At 36.2% G+C, this 23,141-nt stretch overlaps 1 protein-coding gene across 1 annotated transcript in view; it reads left to right on the forward strand.

Moving 5' to 3' along the window:
• INPP5D (inositol polyphosphate-5-phosphatase D) overlaps window positions 1-23,141 on the forward strand; it is a 329,719-nt gene that overhangs the window by 163,780 nt on the left and 142,798 nt on the right. The window contains exons 14-17 of the mRNA XM_053709929.1: window positions 8,590-8,686; window positions 13,123-13,261; window positions 15,840-15,948; window positions 19,411-19,499. Coding sequence (XP_053565904.1) covers window positions 8,590-8,686; window positions 13,123-13,261; window positions 15,840-15,948; window positions 19,411-19,499 — 434 coding nt within the window. The remainder of the gene's footprint in view (window positions 1-8,589; window positions 8,687-13,122; window positions 13,262-15,839; window positions 15,949-19,410; window positions 19,500-23,141) is intronic.

The raw sequence follows: 23,141 nt of genomic DNA on the forward strand, positions 1-23,141 counted from the left end.
AACTGCTCTGCACTAAAGAAGATATAAAAGAAATGATGACAGAGGTCAAGGATTGGTATGGCGACATGAAAAAAGATATCATAAAAGGGACAAAGAGAGTGTCAACCCTGGAAGAGAGCCACAACACTACATACAATGATGTCCAACAACTTTAAAAGCTGGTTTATGATCAAGACGCAACAATACATCACTTATTAGAAAAGGTGGAAGATTTGGACAATAGAGGGAGATGAAACAACCTCCATATCCGGGAAATCTCTGAAACAGTACTCCCAGTGGCGCTGGAGGGCTACCTACAGGCCCTCTTCAGGACATTAAAAGGAGATAACAACGCACCTGATATAGTAATTGAGAGAGCACATAGGGCATTAAGGGCCAAACCACCCCTTAAAGCCCCTCCTAGAGATGTGGTACTCAAACTGCAGTACTTTAAAGATAGGGAGGAGATCCTAAAGTGCTCCAGGCAGAAACCAAACTTCACACATGCAGGAGCATGAATACAGATCTTCACGGACTTGAGCCCAGCCACCCTACAAAAAAGGAGAGAGCTGCAACACATAACCTCTGCACTGAGAGACCAAAACATAGTATATCGATGGGGATTCCCGGTGAGCATCATTGCATCGAGAGGAGACGTCACCGCGGTCTATAAGTCCGCGGAAGACCTACAACATTTCAGCAAAGCGCTGCACCTGAAGATCGCACCAACAGGATCCAGATCACCACAAGGAGCAACCATAGATGCCCCCTCTAGCGGGGAATCTCCTGCACCAGCAGTCTTGGAGGGCAAAGATACAGCCCGGCATCAGGGAGCAATCGGCTCCTTGATGATTGAAAAGGACAATATTTGACAAGTGGACTGTGTGCTACCTGTGGACAGGACTTTTCCTAGCATATTGCATTACAGGTCATATAATGTATATATTTCAAAATGTTTATTTCTAACGGGCAAGTTGGTTTGGGATACTTCCCTTCTTGTTACGGTAAATACTCAAAGTATATCACTGTATTGTTAGATTTCTTTGTTCATTGCACTAACGGCATAGGGAAACCAGGAAGAACTTATTTGTAAACTGTTATACTGGTTTCCACTCGTCAATAGTGTTGCATTCACTACTCACAGCCCCACTGTCTAGAATCCAGACAACACACACGAGAGAACACACTGGTCCCTCTCTGGCTTTTGTCTTAAGCACCTAACATCCCTAAAACACAGACTTACACAAAGAACGCCTCTTCTGGTCCATCCATTAACAGGCTCACATAGGAACTCCAAAATTACCACTCACTTAGTGACACAGGAGGGGTAGCCATGATGCAAAACAGGTCACTTTCACTGATCATTATTTATAGATATATTTCTCCAGTGCCTGAAAGCTACCACACAAACTCCTCCCAAAGAAAGCTAGATCTCTCAACCAGATCCCAAAGGAGAATTTCACTGATCACCATTAATGCAAAGGGACTAAACAGTCCGGCATAAAGATCAATAGCATTTAACCAACTCCACAGAGACACAGGGGACATCATATTTATTCAAGAAACACATTTTAAAAAGGGGAGGGAACCCATATTTATCAGCAGCAGATACAGAACACACTTCCTGTCCTCGGGGGACTCAAAAACAGGAGGAGTGGGTATTTTCCTCAGTAACACGCTTGAATTCCAGCCTAGATACGTAGAAAAGGACCCAGGCGGGAGATACATAATAGTTATAGGCCTTTTATTTACTCAGATGGTCACACTCGTCAGTGTATACCTTCCGGACCAAGACCAGCACCTTCTCCTTAAACAGCTAAGCTACAAACTACTGGAACATGCCAGAGGCACTGTGTTACTCAGGGGGGATCTGAACCTACCCCTAGAACCAAACATAGGCACATCCAGTAGCAGGTCCAGCACCCCAGCAAGAGTCATTAAAGTGGCAAACACCCAGTTTAGGATGTTAAGATTACATGACATATGGCGAGACAATAACCCCGGAGTCAGGGACTTTACATTCTATTCACACCCTCACCGGGTATACACGAGGATAGATTACCTCATGACCGACCAGGCAGGGCTATCGAGGACACGGGACTCCAGGATCCTCCCACTCACATGGTCAGAGCACGCACCAGTATGGTGTAATATTGACTGGCCTGGCGCCCCAGCTCTCCCGTTCTTATAGAAAGTTGACGAGCTGACACTTGATCACCCACTGACTAAGACAGACATAGACACCACCTTGAAACACTATTTTAGGGAAAACACAGCTATTGATACCTCCAATGTAACGGTGTGGGAGGCACATAAATGCACAGTTAGGGGGAAATTCATAAAGCATAAAGCCAGGAGCAATAGAACTAATAGGCAGTTCCTCAATTCCACCCTTGCGTAGATCAGGTATTGGGAAGGGGAACATAAAAAGAATCCAAACTCAGACACAATTACGAAGTCATTACACCAAGTTAGAAATGACCTACAAAACCACCTCCTTCAAAAACACCAACAAAAATCTGCCATGCTACAGCATAAATACTTTGACATCAACAATAAGATTGGCACCTCCCTGGCACGAGCACTCAGGCATAGACAACTGAACACACACATATATAACATACTAGACGAGAATGGCAACACTTGCAGAGATAGTGAGATAATAGCGGAAACTTTGAGTAAATACTACGAAAAACTGTACAACCTGGATAACCAAAGCGAACAAGCAGACATTGATAGTTATTTATCTAACATCTGTCTCCCCTCCCTCTCAACAGAGGACTCTGGATATCTAGACTCCCCAATCACTACAGATGAGGTAAAAAAGGCAATCAAGAGCATGCCAAATGGGAAAAGCACGGGCCCGATGGGCTTGGAATAAAATATTACAAAACATTCTTAGACCACATCCTGGTCCCACTCACCTCACTATTCAATGCATTATCTGCAGAAGGAGGATTCCCAAAACATATGCTATTGGCATACATTACAGTACTGCTTAAGCCAGGCAAAACACCAGATAGGCCTGAACATTTCCGACCTATCTCACTTCTCAACTCAGATATAAAAATATACGAGAAGGTTCTGGCCACAAGAATCAATACATTTCTCCCTATTCTAGTACACCCAGACCAAGCGGGATTCATGCCGGGAAGGGGGGCAAGGGACAAAACCTTAAAAATCTTGCAACTTATCACACACGCCCAACAACAGAGGCTGCCAATGGTCCTAGTGTCTACAGACGCTGAAAAAGCGTTTGACATGGTCCATTGGTAGCTTCTAAAGGGGGACCCTGAATGCAATGAAGTTTAGCGACAACTTCATAGCCCAAATTTTTGCACTATATAGCCAACCAGCAGCGCAGGTCAAGGTTAACAACCTTTTATCTGACAAGTTCTCAATAAAAAACGGGACGCGACAGGGCTGCCCCTATCCCCAATTCTATTTGCACTAGCAATGGAGGTGCTGGCGCAAAAAATAAGACAATGCACACATGTCACAGGGATTAGAGTAGGAAACACAGAGCATAAACTGGCACTATATGCAGATGACGTCCTCCTTACTCTTACCAATATTGACACAACATTACCAAGGGCATTAGGCCTAATTGAAGAATATGGGAGGGTGTCCAATTTTCACTTGAACCTCAATAAATCTGAACTCCTAAACATCTCCTACAACCCGAGGACTTACCCAGGTTGTTACACAACTGCCCATTGAAAAAACAACAAACTAAAATGAAATACTTGGGAATTTACTTGTCTCCAGACCCCCAAGTAATATTCCAGAACAATTACAAAAACCTGGAGGGTGACATTGTGGCAGACCTCTCCAGATGGAGAAACAAAACAATATCCTGGCTAGGCCGGATTAATGTCATTAAAATGAACATCCTCCCAAGAATACTTTACGTAATGCAAACTACCCCTGTACCCCTCCCGCCGGGCTTCCAAGACAACCTACAATCACACATAGAACACTACATCTGGAAAGAGACTAAACCAAGAATTGCAAAACACACACTCTACCTGCCAAGAGACAGGGGGGGGCTTGGAGTGCCTAATCTTACCAAATATAGACAAGCTATTGCACTCCAGCAACTATTAGACTGGTGCCAAAATGACCCACACAAAGTGTGGGTCAGACTGGACTGTGCTATTATGGACACAGAAAATGTTGTGTCGGCTTGGCTTCACATAAAGCACAGACACAGTGCAGCAACAACATACCAGCTGTTGAGTGATTTTTTTACCATCTGGGACAAACTAATTAATACCACAATTGGAGTTTCATCTGCTTACTTCCCACTGACACCCCTCAGGGATAACCCAACATTACCATGGAATCTTAAAAGTTCTCACCAAGATCAGGGAATACCTCTTAGGGACAGAACACTTATCTCACTGTTAAACGGCAAAAAACTACGAACATTAGCCGAACTGCAGGAATCACTTGGTGATGGATGTATGAACTGCCCAACTGACCCACTTCATAGGCACACACAAACATAGGGAGCTTCTGACGGGACCTATGACAGCATTTGAGACATTGTGCACACAGCAAATGCCTATTAGACATGCTATATCAATCTTATATAAGATACTCCTACAACCAGATAAACACGCACTACCAACGTATACAAAAATGTGGGAAAAGGAGCTAAACACTGACATACCCCCACAGGAGTGGTGGAAGGCATTTGAGGCCACTAAAAAAAGCATCCATTTCCACTAGAATTCAGGAATCTAGCTACAAGTACCTGTCACGTTGGTATCTCACACCTAGTAGATTACAACGAATATATAGAACAGCCAATGGGAGGTGCTGGAGGGGGTGTGGAGGGGAGGGCACGCTGGTACACATCTGGTGGGACTGCCCCAAACTGGACACCTATTGGGTGGAGATATTGACGCACATCACTAGAGCGGTGGGAAAGACAATTATAAATGATCCAAAAACACTTCTCTACCTTAATCTCCCCAAAATTGAGAGTGAGGCCCTCAGAGCCTTGATGTTTATCATGCTAAACAGTGCTAACTTTTAATCCTTCGGAAATGGAAGTCCAGAGACATTCCCGGGGTGGGGGAGTGGAGGGACCAGGTGGATACCCTACTGCAATTGGAGAGGTACCATCACATACAGAGAGGGACCATAAAACTCCACAAACACATGCTACATGAGTGGACACAATACAGGAACAAAATCGTGTAAACCAGTAACAAACACCACACTTAGGGCTCAGGACACGCTAAGAGAGGTTAATTGTCTGACTTTTGTGCTTGATTTAATTTATGTTAATGGATATTCATGCAATTTGAGGACAATTGTTATAACAACATCAGCAGCCAGCCGAATACAGGAGAGGCCATCGCGCCAAATACTGGGACATAGGCCCATCTACGCATTTAATTAACAATAACTCAGACTTTAATTGCATCCTCTTCTCTTTTTGTTATATACTACATTGTTTGGAATATTATGTTTTTTTGTTTCCCTTACCCTCAGTTTTCCCCCCCATTATCTCCATATGTACCAGATGCCGTCCACATAGGACTTTGTTGGAGACCCAAGAGAGGTCTTTAATGTTAGAGACTGGACTCCAGCAATATATATTCTGAGCTAAAGAATGAGATCTTATTAATGAGTTGTTCTGAAGATGTTTTATAATGTAACATTCTTGTGGTATGTTTCGCACATTCAATTTATGACGTGTATGCTCTTTTGATCTAAATAAAGCTCTTTTGAAAATAAAAAAAAAACAACAACTGTATACCACTGGTTCTCAACAAATTGCCTACAAATGACTGCAGTTAAATCTATTAACCAATCCCTTTAGTGAGATGAGGAAGGGAAATAATTACTGTACAAAAAGGTAGATAAGAATTGTAAGAGACAAGGAATTGGCTCTTAAAAAGAATGCTGAGGGTTTAAACTGCAATATTAAAATATCAATATAGTAGGTGCACTCTCACAAACTTCCTTCACTTGCCAGGGTGCTGAATAGTAGCTAAGTATAGGTTACTAGAAGACAGCAATCTCTGGTCTGATGATGAGGTGTATTTCCCAAAATGTCACTAAATAAAAGGCACTAAATAAAAGGCACTTGCTGCACCTTTTGTAAAGCCAAGAGAGTGCTGTCTTCTATTAACCTTTATATAAATGGTCTGATGAAGGGGTGTATTCCCCGAAACGTCACTGAATAAATCCAGTATTGTCAAGACCAGTGAGTGCTGTCTCCTGATTTCCATATTCTGCACTATATTCTAGCACCCTGGCATTTGGAATTAAAATGTTAGTGAGAGTGCACCTGTCACTACCTGCTGTATATATATATATATATATATATATATATATATATATATATATATATATATATATATATATATATATATATATATATATATATATATACACACAAAATAACAAGAGTATTGCATTGAGCAATGATACTTTTTTTATTGGACTAACTATACATTTATAAGATGACAAGCTTTCGGAAGAAGGTCTTCCTTTTTCAAGTCTGAAGCAATACTGTTGCTTCAGACTTCAAAAAGGAAGACACACACACACACACACACACACACATATATATATATATATATACATATACATATATATATATATACACACACACAGTATGTATGTATAAAAATATCAATTTAGTGCTGAAAGTAGAATATATGTATGTATGTATGTGTGTGTATACAAATATACAGTATATATATATATATATATATATATATATATATATATATATATATATATATATATATATATATATATATATAAATATATATATATAAATACATACACACACGTTGCATATGTCTGTAACTAAGTGCTGAAGGAGAGTTGCTGCACATGTGCAAAAACATATGCACTGGAATGTACTGGAAGACAGATTTCAATATGGTGGCACCCATGATTAGAGTGAGACAGGTAATATCCTCAATACTATACTTATAAAATGTATTTAGTGTTTAATGTCCCTTAAAAATCATTTAACTCTGACATTTGCCAGCACAAATTAAAGGTTTACAAATTAGGAACAGTTCACCTCTTGAAAAGCCTGGTGGAATTTATGTCACTGGAAGTCCAAGTTAAAGTTTCATAATTAAGCTACAGTGAACAATTGCAATAATAAATATATTTCCAAATGATTTCTTTTATCACATTTACCTCTTTCTCTTGTTATCCTTTGTTGAAATTTAACTCTGCTCCATGACCATACTGGGGTAGGTTCAGGAGCATGCATGTGACTTGAGTAAAATATACATTACATTATTATGAACAATGGTGTTTATTCTAATCTAGTCAATTGCATTTTTTGCCTCCCAATATGCCTTTTCCAATGAATGATCACAATGCAAACAATAACACCATTCTTGTATTGGAAAAATATTAGATTATATGTTAAAAGTTACCCATTTGATGCATGGACACAATTAAATAAATATTGACAACAACTTGAACACAACCAATTCAACAGCCAAAGGCACTTGATAAACACTCAACATCCATAGATTGACAGATAACACACATCAGATAAACAATAAGGATATTGGTAACAGATTTGCGCTTGCTCGCACCTGAAAAACAAGATGGAGCTGCCCATGCCAACAATGCTGACGGCCCTTTTTGATGGCAATCGAATCACTCCAAACAATAAACAATACTAAACATGTCATCACCATTAATAAAATGTAATCAAATTCAACAACCAAAGCCACTTGATAAACGCTTAACACCCACAGATTGATTGATAGCACATATCAGATGAACAATAAAGATATTGGTCACAGATTTACACATGCTCGAACCTGAAAAACAAAATGGAGATGTCCATACTAACAATTTTGACACACTTTTTTTAGACAATCAAATCACGCCAAACAATAAACGATACTGAACAGGTTATCATCAAAAATAAAAAGTAAAATATATGGGGGAGAAAACAACTCATTTTTTTTAAAGTGTGTAACAATGCATGTTGGTCATGTTGTAGATGTTTGTGATTGGCTGTAGAGTCCATAGGGATGTGATATAATTTAAAAAGAAAGAAAATCTGCCATTTTGGGTTTGGATGTTTGTTGAAAAAAATGTTAATTTTGTTTTTGGGTGATTACAAGCCATTATTGGTCATTAACGGTGCTGTTGTGGGGAAATGGAGATTGGATTTTGAGAGAGTTATTAAGCTTGGCTGTGTTTGACCCAGCAAGATTGTTTTGATTTAAAAAATAACTAACAGCCAATCCCGTTTTTTTTCCAATATTGAATGAGAATTTCCAAAAGATTGAGACCATTGTTGCATACACTGCTGCTATATACTGCTGAAGATGTGTGCACGCTCCTAAGACTACATCAGTATGCTCTGATGGAAAGGAGCTAGGTTTCAACATTTCAAGAGAGAGAGGTAAATTTGCAAGCAGAAATAAATTGCAACTTTTCTATGAATAATAAAAGGTTAAAAGCAGATGTAACTGAGCTGCTACCACAAGGTATTTTTATTTTCCCTAATTAATCATTTATCAGGGATTACATTTTGAATTTGAATTCCCTTTAAAGTGAGTTACTAGTCTGTAATTGTATCTTTTTGCTTTTTTTTTTTAGGTAATAAAGGGGCAGTAGGTGCTTCATTTATGTTTAATGGAACTTCGTTTGGATTTGTTAACAGTCATCTCACCTCTGGAAGTGAAAAAAAGCTAAGGTAGTGACCCACATCCTGACACATATGTCTCAGTCATATTTTCATTAGACTTTTATTTAATTTAATTTCTTACAATATTTCATTGCAAATACTGATCTCATTATAACTTTTACAAGAGACAAACAGTGATAAATAAAATGGATTAAAATACTAAAAACTAAAATGATCCTTAATTACTAAAATCTCAATTCAGTAATAACATCAAGCCAACATCAAATTATATATATATATATATACAGTATATATAAATATATATAGACACACACATATAAACCAGTCAACCTGCCTGTAGCCATCCGGTGTTCCTTTTGTAAGGCATTGCCTGAGACATGATAATGCCCAGCTCCTGCCGATAGCCCCACAAGATCTTTAACATATGCATCCCAGAGGATGCTCTGAGGCATATATATATATATATATATATATATATATATATATATATATATATATATATATATATATATATATATATATATATATGTAACAAAAACTTGCACTCGCTGGTCTTTTCAAAACACACTTTTTACTGTGAAAATTAGTGACGTTTCGGGGACAAAATATCCCCTTCCTCGGTCTGAGGAACAGGATATTTTGTTCCTGAAACGTCACTAATTTTCACAGTAAAAAATGTGTTTTGAAAAGACCAGCGAGTGCAAGTTTTTGTTACTTCTATTTATCCTATACTAGCACCCTGGCAGTTAAGCTGAGAAGTGAGAGTGCTCTCCTGAGTTTTACTATATATATATATACAGTATATATATATAAATGATCCCAAGGAAGCGCACTAACATTTAATGTCTCTCAGCTACCAGCAGCAGGAGGGATACAAGGAAAAGGTGATAAAGCAGACGCTCTATGGATTTCTGATATATTCACACTGGGCTAAATTACGTGTGGATCGCTATTTAACGCTCCCACTCGTGCGTTAACTTTGCTATAAGTAAGCTTTTTGCACACATCGGGTAGCACATATTACAAGTTGAAAGTAAAAAGTTTTCGCACATGCGATAACCCAACGCGCGCAAAAAGTAGAACTTCAAATATTACGACTGCTTTAACGTATTCCCCCATAGACTTTAATAGAGTGCAAAAATGGGGAAAAAAAACTAACAACCTTACTCGTGCACTAACCTGACATGAATTATTAATATTTCACATTCTGATGTTCTCCACGTAGAATATGTTCTATTTATTCTTAAATACATATTTATATATATAAATAAATATAATGTTTTCTTGGTAAAATATACTGTGTGTAGGTATAGATATATATAGGAATCTGTTTAAAGGGACATAAACCCCCCAAAAAATTGAATGACTCAGCGCATACAATTTTAAACAACTTTCTAATTTACTGCTAAGATTAAATTTTCTTCATTTTCTTGTTATCCTTTGTTAAAAAGCAGGAAAGTAAGATCAGGAGTGTGCATGCGTCTTCAGCACTATATGGCAGCAGTTTTGCAACAATGTTATAAATTGGCAAGAGCACTAGATGGCAGCACTATTTCCTGTTATGTAGTGCTCCAGACATGTGCACGCTATCTATTCAACAAAGAATAACACAAAAATGAAGCAAATTTGATAAAAGAAGTAAATTAGAAACTTTAAATTTGTATTCTCTATTTGATTCATGAAAGACAAAAATGTGGGTTTCATGTTCCTTTAAAAATACTTAGCACATATTCCCCTATGTGAAGAACATTTTAATGTAAAATATATTCAGTAAATACATAGTTAAACACTTTATTAAATATGAATATTGCATAAATATATATACGATTTTACATGTTTTCAGCTACTTGACTGCCAAGGGCTCCAATGCATTTATACATATATATATATGATTGTCTACATATGTATTTATGTGTTGATATGTGTATATATTTATGTAAATACATATATATATACATATAAATACATATGTTCACACATATAAACATATATATACATACATACATATCCATCTTGAGACCTAGGCATCTATTTATCAAGCCGTCAACTTACTTGCATTCAACAGCACCAATACGCTCGCCTAAGATCGCCTAACATCGCTGCTGCAGACCTGAATATGTTCTCCAAAATTACCAAAAAAGCTGTCAAAAACCAAGTACGGTGAGATGAGCAGCGGACTGTTGTTAACTAACAGTCATCGATCTCGCTGCTCTTCGGCTTTTTCACAGCTTTATTGGTACCCCGTCACTAAACACCCACACTATACTATACTGTTTTACCCCCTATACCGCCGCTCCCGGAGCCCACCGCAACTCTAATAAATGTATTAACCCCTAAACCGTCGCTCACGGACCCCGCCGCAACTAAATAAGGTGTTTAACCCCTAAACCGCCGCTCCCGGAGCCCACCGCCACCTACATTATACTTATTAACCCCTAATCTTCCGCCCCCTACACCGCCGCCACCTACATTATACTTATTAATCCCTAATCTGCCCCCCACACCGCTGCCACCTACCTACATTTATTAACCCCTAATCTGCTGCCCCCAACATCGCCGCCACTATATTAAATGTATTAACCCCTAAACCTAAGTCTAACCCTAACCCTAACACCCCCTAACTTAAATATAATTAAAATAAATCTAAATAAATATTAATATCATTAACTAAATAATTCCTATTTAAAACTAAATACTGTAAAATAAACCCTAAGATAGCTACAATATAACTAATAGTTACATTGTAGCTATCTTAGGGTTTATTTTTATTTACCAGGCAAGTTTGTATTTATTTTAACTAGGTACAATAGTTATTAATTAGTTATTAACTATTTAATAACTTCCTAGTTAAAATAAATACAAATATACCTGTAAAATAAAACCTAACCTAAGTTACAATTACACCTAACACTACACTATATTTAAATTAATTCCCTAAACTAAATACAATTAAATAAAATTATCTAAAGCACAAAAAACCCACTAAATTACAGAAAATAATAAACAACTTACAATATTTTTAAACTAATTACACCTAATCTAATCCCCCTAACAAAATAAAAAAAGCCCCCCAAAATAAAAAAAAGTCCTACCCTATCCTAAATTACAAATAGCCCTTAAAAGGGCCTTTTTAGTTAATGTAGGGGGGGCAGATTAGGGGTTAATAAATATAATGCAGGTGGCGGCAGTGTAGGGGGCACTGCGGAATTCCAGCGTATTTGCAGTTGACGGCTTGATAAATAGATGCCCTAATATCTTTGAGCCCTTCTAACTTTTTAATGCAATTTTTTTTTTAAATAATTTTTATTAGACAGTGTTATTATGAGTGTAACTGTGCTTTTAAATGGGATTTTGTGCAAAATTTTGTTAACAAGATCTCTGAAGTCGCACTATCCTGAAGTGAGTTAATATATATATTGATTAGTTGATTAAATATGTGGTAAAAATACTTATTGAAAGGTATCAGGAATAAAAATGGTAGCAATATGGGACGCTAACATCACTAGATCGCAATCAATAGCGCTCTTATTTTTAATTCCATATTAAAACTAAAAATTAAATTGTTAGCTCTCGAGCAAAAGCCTACCCTATTATACATGTATTTTGCTATTCTTTTATTCTAGCCTTAACACTTTACTTCAGGTGTTCAGATGCGCTACATTTTTCAGCAGTATTATTATATAGCTCACCACTTATATGAGCAACGTAAGTGCGCCCAGTGCTATCCATTGAAAGTAAAAAAAATATCAGCCACTCTAACACTCTCTGGCAAAACTGTTTTACTATTGACTTGTAATACCAGATTGTGCGCTATTCTTAATGCAGGGTTGTAATATGGATAGCGCACCGTGCACTATCAATAGTGCTCCACTTGTAATGTAGTCTTATGTAAGGTGATCACGATAACAGTTGTCACCTGGTAATTTTCAATATAATTTAGTAAAATCTTAAATCATATATACATTTTAAAAAAGGTTTAGTTGCAGCCTTCTCACATTCCATAAATTATAAATACAATAGTGGTATATTCTGAATCTGCTGTGTCTGCTGAAAAATACAGTATATAATTTATGTATATGAATTACAGTAGTAAAATGTAAGAAGCAAAAACAAGCTAAAATCATCGAACAGGTTAATGTCCATTTGATAAAAATCTCATATAAATGTCTGCTCTCTCAGGCTTGCAGTAATGTCTTATTTGACAAGAAGATGCTTTATTGGACAACATATAACATTCCATTTTTATCCGTTTTTAACTTTTTTTTTATTTAGATTCACTGACCAATCATAATAAATATTATTTGCTTTTATAACAAAAAGAATACAGAAAGACATAAGCTAACACTTGATATACTTTTAGTGAATTCTTTAAAATAAATTAAAAAAGCAACAAAATCCCTTAAAAAATAATAACAGATAAAATATTAAGAATATCAAAAAGGCATGTACATAATGACAGTCTGCTTTGCTCTCCATTTAATTAGGAGGAAACAGAATTATTTCAACATTCTGCGTTTCTTGATTATGGGAGATAAGAAACTTAGTCCATTCAATCTCACTCATCGTTTTACTCACCTGTTTTGGCTTGGGGACCTTAACTACCGTATACAACTACCTAACAATGTAAGAAACAATAATTTATGTTTGACTCTGCCATTTTCAATTTGTCTTTATGTAAAACCAACCACACTTTACCAATAATGTCCTCTAAGCTTGAGAATCAATTTAATATTTTTTATAAGCAGAAAAAAAGAGCAGCAAACCACGTCAAAATACCTTTATAAATATAACAATTAAAATATTGTGTTTTCTGTCAGGTTGCACCATTTTGAGTTTGATAAATGTCTACCTGTTTTCTATCAAAAAACCTCTTGCTTTGAAGCTTCTGCAAAAAATAATTTGCCAATTGTTAACATATATTTGTAAACCACAAAGTAAAATTGTTCTAGAGCATCTAATTTGTATGGCTTAATCTGAGCAAATATAAGTAAAATGTCTTTATATAGGGTTTTATTATACAACTGACAATATACATTGAAATCTGTGCTGCAGTAAAGGTTAAGTTAACAAAGGTTTGGTTAGAACTGTATTTTTATATGACAAATATTATCAGAGCTGTTAGTACTCAAATAAAACTCAAAAGCATCTGGATTTTGACGTAACCAACATTCTGGGTTCAATATATTCAGTGCTGTATTGGCCTACCAGGATGACAGGAGTTTTCCTGGTGGGCTGCCAGTGCGGCAGGGCCACATCCTAGGCAAAGTTGCAGAAGGGGCCACCAAGGGCATGGAGTGAGCCTTGTGCGCAGCATAGCGCAGCTATTCAAGGCCGCTCCACTCCTGGAAGCCCAAAGGTAAAAGCTGGGGGGGCTTGGGCCGGTCTTACAAAATTTCCAGGGCCGGTCTGATTTCCCAGTCTGGACCTGAATATATTTAGTTCATTATCGTATTTTGAGAGGATATCTGGCACTTTTACAAAACGTCCAGCATATATTAAAATATAACTTCTAACATGCGTGGCATATGAACATGTCCAGATGAACTTGTTGACTGTTATAATTATTCTCAATATCATTATTTCTAAAGAGTACAGGGGTCTTCAGGGGTGCATTAAAAACAATGGACATAAAGAAAACATGAGGAAAAAGGCCCTGCACTTGAGGTAGAGCAACAGTAAATGCAATTTTATTTAAAATGCACTAAAAGTTGAAAAAGCTGTCATACAAAAAAAGGTGAAAGTGAACCACAAGAGGTGTTGGATGCAGATATGCAAGTAAGAGGCCAAGTAAAGGCTAGACTATCTAGCACTCCTGCTTGAGCGTTAACTCCAGTAGAAGTAAGCTTTTCACACTCGGTTGTGCTCATTACAAGTTGAAAGTAAAAAGTTTTTGCACTCACGCTAACCCGACGCATACAAAAAACTGAAGTTAGACTATCACATTCGCATCAATAAATTCCCTCATATACTTCAATAGAGTGGAAAAAGTGGATAAAAAAACCTAACAAGTCACACAAACCCAATTTAACCAATTGCACTAACCTGACATGAAATATTAAAATTTCACACTGTAATGTTCTTCACATAGCAGAATTTCCATTTATTCTTAAATACATATAAATATATGATGTTTTTTGGTACTCTCTCTCTCTCTCTCTCTATATATATATATATATATATATATATATATATATATATATATATATATATATATATATATATATATATATATATATATATATATATATATATATATATATATATATATATATATATATATAAAGGACAAGAGAAGAGGGAAGGGTGTACAGAGACAGAGGACCTCTTTGGTGTAGTACATCAAGTATGAAACAGGATAATATAAAAAGAGCCAAATTACATGTACAAACCTCAATACTTATGAGATATGGTAACAGCAGGGATGGCATAAAGCATTTGCTCCTCTCCAAAAGTTTTTCTGGCGTTTTCAACAGAAGATTAACCGTTGTGCAAGACTGGTCCCCAGTCTAATGATACTTCAAAGCGTTCGAGAAACACAACAAATAACAGTATATTCCTATGTATATAAATATAAATAGGAATATCTATTTAAAAATACTTATATATATATATATATATATATATATATATATATATATATATATATATATATATATGTATCTCTATGTTAAAGCCCTTCACATTCCTTTTTTTTTCTCTAACACCTGAGATCTCATATCTTTGAGTCCTTATATCTTTTTTTGCAATTTAAAAATAAATAAATTATTAGATAGTGTTATTATGAGTCAACTGTACTTTTAAATGTATTTTTGATGTGTTTTGGGACACTTTTTATTTGAGCGTAACAGTTAACCAAAGCTCTGAAGTTGCGCTTTCCCGAAGCATGTAAAATTCAATTGCGCTCAAGCTAACATGTTTACTTTCAACTTGTAATACACATGCTACTGTCTATGCGCGCAAAAACCCACAATGATTCCCTTTTCGCTTGCGCAACAGTTAGCTCTCCACTTGCAATCTGGCTCTAAGTGTTATAAATGATCTTTAGGCAAGATACTATCCGAGGAAAGAAATAAGAAAGAAAGAGGCTGAGAATTAAAGCTTGCAGCTGTAATTGCAAAAAAAATTGTTTTTGTATTTTGTTTTGCTGTAATAATTGTAATATTACACCTTTTACCATAACTATAATATCCCATTTCAACAGGAAGCAGAAAATATTGTGCAAAGGATAAAACAGCAGCAGTATCAAGAACTGTTAAGTTATGACCAGCTGAGCATGGAACGTAAAGAGAGCAAGATCTTCCTCAACTTCAGTGAGTTCACTCTCATTAGTAGTTTGGTAGATCTTACACAACAACAAAAAAGTGCCCATCAGTTTCTACTCACGTCCCTGGATGGCATAACATCTCCGCAATGTGAAAAGGAATAAAGATTAATTTTTTTAAATCCACTAATTTATACTTGTGCTTTCATAATACCTGCCCACCTCATTTATGTATTTTCTTGTATGTCTTTGAAAAGTTAGATTTTATATCATTACTATTATTATTATCTCTATGATAAAGTGATTATATATAAATTCTGCAGCGCTGTCCATTGGTACAATTCATTTAAATGTAAAAAAAACTTGTAAGAGACAATACAAAATTTGACAAACAAATACAGGAGGAATTAAGGGCCCTATTCTCATGGGAATAATCTAGGAGGGTGAGAAACAGGAGGTGAGGACTGCAAGTTGGAGAATAATGTTAGTACAGAGTTAGATGAGGGCAATTATTGGGTAAGTGGAATTAATTTGTTACTGAGTCGGGTGGTAGGCTTCCCCAAACAAAAATCTCTTTAGGAAGCGTTTAAAAGAAGGCAGAATAGGGGAAAGTCTGACAGAGTGAGGGAGAGCGTCCCAGAGGGTAGGTGTCGCACGAGAGACGTCCTGCAGCCTAGCATAAGAAGAGGTGATATAAGAACATTTGATATAAGCACACAATTTGTCATTTAGTCTGTACTTATTTTGATTATTTGTTTTACACAATTGGAGATATTATTTATATCTATCTTCGTTAATACTATATATCACTTTATAATATATTTTACTTTACTTTCAGCTAGATTAAGAGTTTTGCGTTATGAGTGAAAAAAATCATTATTAAGCTTCATAACGATACTTTTTCCCTAACGCCGCTATTACAAGTCTTGTCAGAATAGGTGTACCGCACATCTTTTTGGTCGTCACGCAAAGTCAGTACCGCACTTTTAAAAAAGTCCTTTTTTAATGTGACTCCCATAGCGCCGGTATTACGAGTTTTGCTGTGAGACCAAAAAGTGAGTGGTACAGCCTAAAACAACAAGATCTGTACCGCCATCTAAAGTCAGTAGTTAGGAGTTTTATGCTACACAGCTGTACCATAAAACTCATAACTAAACTGTCACAAAGTACACTAACACCCATAAACTACCTATTAACCCCTAAACTGAGGCCCTCCCGCATCGCAAATACTAAAATAAAAATATTAACTCCTTAAAACATTTATTAACCCCTATTCTGCCGCTCCCCGACATCGTCGCCACTATAATAAACCTATTAACCCCTAAACCTCCACCCTCCCACATCGCAAACACTATTTAAATATTATTAACCCCTAATCTGCCATCCGCCAACACCGCCGCTATAATAAACCTATTAACCACTAAACCGCAAGCCCCCCACAACAAAATATACTAACATAAATATATTAACCCCTAAACCTAACCCTAACGTAACCCTAAGCCTAAGTCTAACCCTAACACCACCTAACTTAAATATAATTAAAATAAATCTAAATAAAACTTACAATTATTACCTAAATAATCCCTTTTTAAAACTAAATACTTACCTATAAAATAAAACCTAAGCTAGCTACAAAATAACTAATAGTTATATTGAAGCTAGCTTAGGTTTTATTTTTATTTCACAGGTATGTTTGCATTTATTTTAACTAGGTAGACTAGTTAGTAAATAGTTATTAACTATTTACTAACTACCTAGTTAAAATAAATACAAATGTACCTGTAAAATAAAACCTAACCTGCCTTACACTAAAACCTAACATTTAATTACTATTGGCTGATAGAATTCTATCAGCCAATCAGAATGTAAGGGACGCCATCTTGGATGACGTCACTTAAAGGGAAACTTCATTTTCCAGCGACGATCGTAAGAAGAAGATGCTCCGCACCGGATGTCTTGAAGATGGACCCACTCCACGCCGGATGGATGAAGATAGAAGATGCCATCTGGATGAAGACTTCTTTTTTTTACAGGTAAAAGAGCAGATTTCTTTGGGGCAATGCCCTGCAAAAGGCCCTTTTAAGTGTTTAGTGTAGGCTAGGGTTTGTTTTTTTGGGTGGGCTTTTTTATTTTGATAGGGCTATTAGATTAGGAGTAATTCGTTTTTATTTTTGATAATTTAGTTTTTTATTTTGTGTAATTTAGTGTTTATTTTTTTGTAATTTAGATAATTGTATGTTATTAATTTAATTTATTTTATTTTATTGTAATGTTAGGTTTTAGTGTAAGACAGGTTAGGTTTTATTTTACAGGTAAATTTGTATTTATTTTAACTAGGTAGTTAGTAAATAGTTAATAACACATAATACAAACTTACATGTGAAATAACAATAAAACCTAAACTAGCTACAATATAACTATTAGTTATATTGTAGCTAGCTTAGTTTTTTTTTTACAGGTATTTAGTTTTAAATAGGCATTATTTAGGTAATAATTGTAAGTTTAATTTAGATTTATTTTAATTATATTTAAGTTAGGGGGGTTTAGGGTTAGATTTAGGCTTACGTTAGGGTTAGGGTTATGCTTAGGGTTATGTAATGTTTAGGTTTAGGGGTTAATATATTTATTTAGTGTTAGTGATGTGGGAGGCCAGAGGTTTAGGTTAATAACTTTAGTATAGTAGCGGTGACATTGGGGGCGGCAGATTAGGGGTAATAACTGTAATGTAGGTGGCGGCAATATCGGGAGCGGCAGATTAGGGGTTATTAGTTTTATTTAGGTGGCTGCGATGTTAGGGGCAGCAGATTACGGGTGTTTAGACGTGGTTTTTATATTAGGGTGTTAGGTTTAAACTTAACTTTTTCTTTCCCCATAGACATCAATGGGGCTGCATTAAGGAGCCTTTGTTTCCGCGATCGAAGGTGTTAGGCTTTTTTTTAGCCGACTCTCCCCATTGATGTCTATGGGGAAATCGTGCACGAGCACGTCAAAACACCACTTGTATTTGGGTGAGCTATGGAGCTCAACGCAACCATATCGCCCGTGCAAGCCGGGTTTTACAAAACCTGTAATAGCAGCGCTATAGGGAGGTAAAATAACAACACTTTTGTGGCGGTCGTTAATTTCCCTATAGCGCTAAAAACTCGTAATTTAGCTCTTTGTTTATAATTGATACTTACACATTAATTGTTAGATTAATTATCTGTAGTACACCACCATATTCCATTTACCTGACTTGCCACAGGCTTATACAATACATTTAACTTTTGTAGAGTTACAAAAAGAATATTAAAATTGAATATAACAAATTGCTTAAGCGGCATTTTTTCTACTGGGATTCATGCTATTTATTACATTTCAAGCAAACAAGTTGTATGTGGTGAAATATTCTGCTATTTGTTTTCATTTATTTTACCATTTTTATCAAGGTGATATATAATGCATACATTACATAAATATCTTAAAATTATGTTATGCATGGCATAAAAATTATTTTTAATCTTTACTACAGATGAAGAAGAAATTACGTTTCCCCCAACATATCGTTATGAGAGGGGAAGTCGAGAAAAATATTGCTACACCAAGCAGAAGGCAACAGGGGTAAGCTAACCACTAATTAAACGGCAACTTGTTGAAGGAGCATAACAAGACATACAAATGATGTGTATAAAATAGTATCACTGACAAATTCTTCACACTGGTTTAAATGTAATGTGAGATTACAGTAATAGATAAGTGCAATCTTGAAATTCCTGTAAATTGCTGTTGGAATCACTAACTTCACAGGCCTAGATTCATAGACACTTGTGATGTTGCTGAGGGGCATTGTTGTAATCGAGAGATTAAGTTACAAAAATGATTGAGTAGAGCATCACCTAACGTTTCCAGTGTGATCCCTGCCATTAACATCTATAGTTGCTTAAAGTGCCCAAGCAACTTGTAAAAAACAATTAGGACTGCAACACTTAGGAAATTCTTATTCAAAAAGGGTTCTATAATGTTGGACCTGTTATTCTACACCAGATTGCATGGGCTATAAGCTTTCATGCTGTTTTATATATTCTCCACTAAAGAACTTTTATGATTTTCTACGCCTTGAGGCTTGCTGGGTTCTTTTGCTGTTCCAATGTTTGAAATAGTAGATTATTTGCATGTCTGTTTTGTTGTGGTAAATTAACCTCCATGGATAGAATGGAAGGTGCTGGCTATGGGCATTCACCTAAACCTCAGCGCAGCATGTGGAAGTCAAGGCCTGTGAAGTATCTAATCTCACGGTCATGCCTCACTATTTTTTATTTGTCTTTATTCAAGTTCTCTTTATGTTAGAATAGACTTTTATAGAGAGTTTATGTGTATATTTTAATTTGTTTGTACATGCACGCCTATCCCATTTCCTTACATTTCACTCCCTCCTTGACCCACTGCAATCTGGATTTTGCCCCATCACTCCAAAGAGACAGCAATTGTTAAGGTTACCAACGACCTACTTACAGCAAAATCCAAAGGCCACTTCTCTCTGCTTATCCTTCTTGATCTGTCTGCTGCAGCCTTTGATACTGTTGACCACCCTCTTTTGCTCCAAACCCTCCAATCCTTCGGCATTTGTGACACAGCCCTCTCTTGGTTCTCTTTCTACCTAACAAGAAAGCTGAGGGGCGCTTACGTTCCTAGAGACTGTCCGGTGTAAGGGGAAGCCGGTTGCTCTCTTGAGCCGGAAATGAAGCCACCAAAGTAGCGTGTTGCAGTTGAAGTGGAAATCTCCTTCCTGTGTCGCTGTGGTGGTGGACGCTGCCTGTAATGGAAGGGTGTGTATTCTCCAAACACATCCAGCAGGGGACAAGCTGTAAGTAGAAAGCAGAGACAGGCGCAGCCCGATTCAAGTGTAGTAAATTTTATTGAGCGTAAGTGCACACATACAAATGGCTACTTACAAGATAGAAGGGATAAAACAACATATAAAAAGGGTCTTTACATCCAGACTGTGCTTCACTTGTATAAAAGAAGGTGTCCTCTGTATAGACAAATGGCCCAACTTGTTAGCGGGAACCAGTGATAACAATAGGCTACCCGTTTGACCGGATAGACACAAATAAAATAACTGGAATGTTTGACCAGCAGTTAAATAGTATCTACGCGTTTCGTCTGAGGACGCTCAAACTTCTTCAAGAGAAAAATTAAAAGTAGCAAAAGAAAGGCTCCTACCGGCTTTATAAAAGGAACCAATGATTGCAAAGTTAGAATATCAGCCAATCAGTGCCTAGGTGAACTTAATTATTAAATTGACTTTAAACAGGTGTTTGATTACATAGTTTCTTGGCACTGTGACATACCTAAAAAGCATATGTTAGTTTACTCAGCACAATAACCTCATAAACAAACCACAGTATGAACATAAGCAAACTGTAGTTAAATGTACAGAGCTAGAAAAAACATTAAGATTATAATAAAAACATTAAATATTACTTTAAAATGTTAAAAATTAAGCATGTTTACATTTTTATATACCATGGGTTATAGTTTAGGTACCAAACACAGCAAGATTTGAAAATAAACAAAAAAACAACAAATACACTAAAAAATATATTATTTTGAAAAATGCTGATGTATGCTAAATGTGTAACACAATAAGCTACATAAATGCTTGTAAATCAAGTTCTAAATTTAAACCTGACGGTTGCATGGTGTTCAGTTGGTAAATCCACCATGATTCTGTACGTCTAAGTGTTAAAAGCCTATTTGAGAATTTGTTGGGGGGTATCCAGTCTATGACTTGTATTTTAAGACTTGAGGGATTGGAATTATGATGTAGTTTGAAATGTTCTGGCACACTATGTATGATGAGGCCATTTTTGATGTTGTTAACATGTTCTCCCAATCTAGTACGTATACTCCTTTTGGTTCTTCCTATATAGATTAAATTGCAGCTGCAACTCAACAAGTATATTACGTAGGTGGTGCTGCAATTACTCTTATATTTTTGTTTAAATGTTTTATCTCCCTCTGAATTGGTGAAAGTGGCCTCCCTGTTTACATATTGACACATGCCACATCTAGATACCCCACATTTATAAGTGCCAGGTTTTTGTTGTAACCAGTGTGTTTTATCTTTGGTATTACATTGTTTATTAGTGTCTCGCAGTCTAGTGGGTGCTAAAATGTTTTTAAAATCTATATTCTTTCTGAAAGTGACCAAAGGTTGGTCTGGTAAACTACCACCCAATACAGGATCTGCCTTTAAGACACCCCAATGTTTCTTTAAAATGTTTTGTATTTCCCTTGAACCCTGACTATAAGTTGTGATAAATCTAACATTGTTTTGTGTCTTATATTGTCTCTTCTGTTTTGGTTTTTCAGTAGGAAGTAAAAGGGATTTTCTATCCATTAGTGAAACCTTTTTTTTTGCCTGTTCTAATGTCTTGACTTGATAACCTTTCTCAATGAATCTAGAGTCTAATAATGCAGTTTCTTGCTTATAATCGCTTAGTTTGGTAAAGTTCCTTTTTACCCTCTGGTATTGCCCCAGGGGGATATTGGTCTTCCACCTGGGTAAATGACCACTACTTGCGTTGAGGAACCCATTCTTATCGGTTGGCTTTCTAAAGTTTTTTACTGCTACTTTATTTTGTTCATCAACGTATAAGATTAAATCAAGGAACTCAATCTGTTTAGTGTCTATTTTATATGTAAATTTCAAATTATAATTATTTTTATTCATATACTCAATGAATTCTTTGCTTGATGTTTCAGTTCCTCGCCAAATGATGATCACGTCATCTATATATCGAAAATAACGAATTAAATGATTGTGATATGGGTTGTTAGACCAAATATGATTCTCCTCAAAATGATCCCGATTTTGTATCACCACCCCACCACCTTTATCCGCTGCCCTGATAATAATAATGATTACCTTATAGAGGCCTCTAATATCTTAAATGATCAAAGCACATATAAGAAACTCAACTTTGATCCTACTCTTAAGTTTAAAAAGGAACTTAACATCATTCTGAAAGAAGCAAAAAACAACAACATTCTAAATAATGATGAATTTCATTTTTTAACAGAAAACCACCCCACCATACCCACTTTTTACCACCTACCTAAGGTGCACAAGACCTTAGTATCCCCACCCGGTAGGCCCATAATTTCTGGGATCGGATCATTAACTAATAATTTGTCAGTATACATTGATTATTATTTGCAGCCCGTAGTACAATCTACCAAGGCGTATCTCAGGGACAC

Source organism: Bombina bombina, chromosome 4 (assembly GCF_027579735.1).
Source record: "Bombina bombina isolate aBomBom1 chromosome 4, aBomBom1.pri, whole genome shotgun sequence".
In the NCBI taxonomy this organism is placed as follows: domain Eukaryota; kingdom Metazoa; phylum Chordata; class Amphibia; order Anura; family Bombinatoridae; genus Bombina; species Bombina bombina.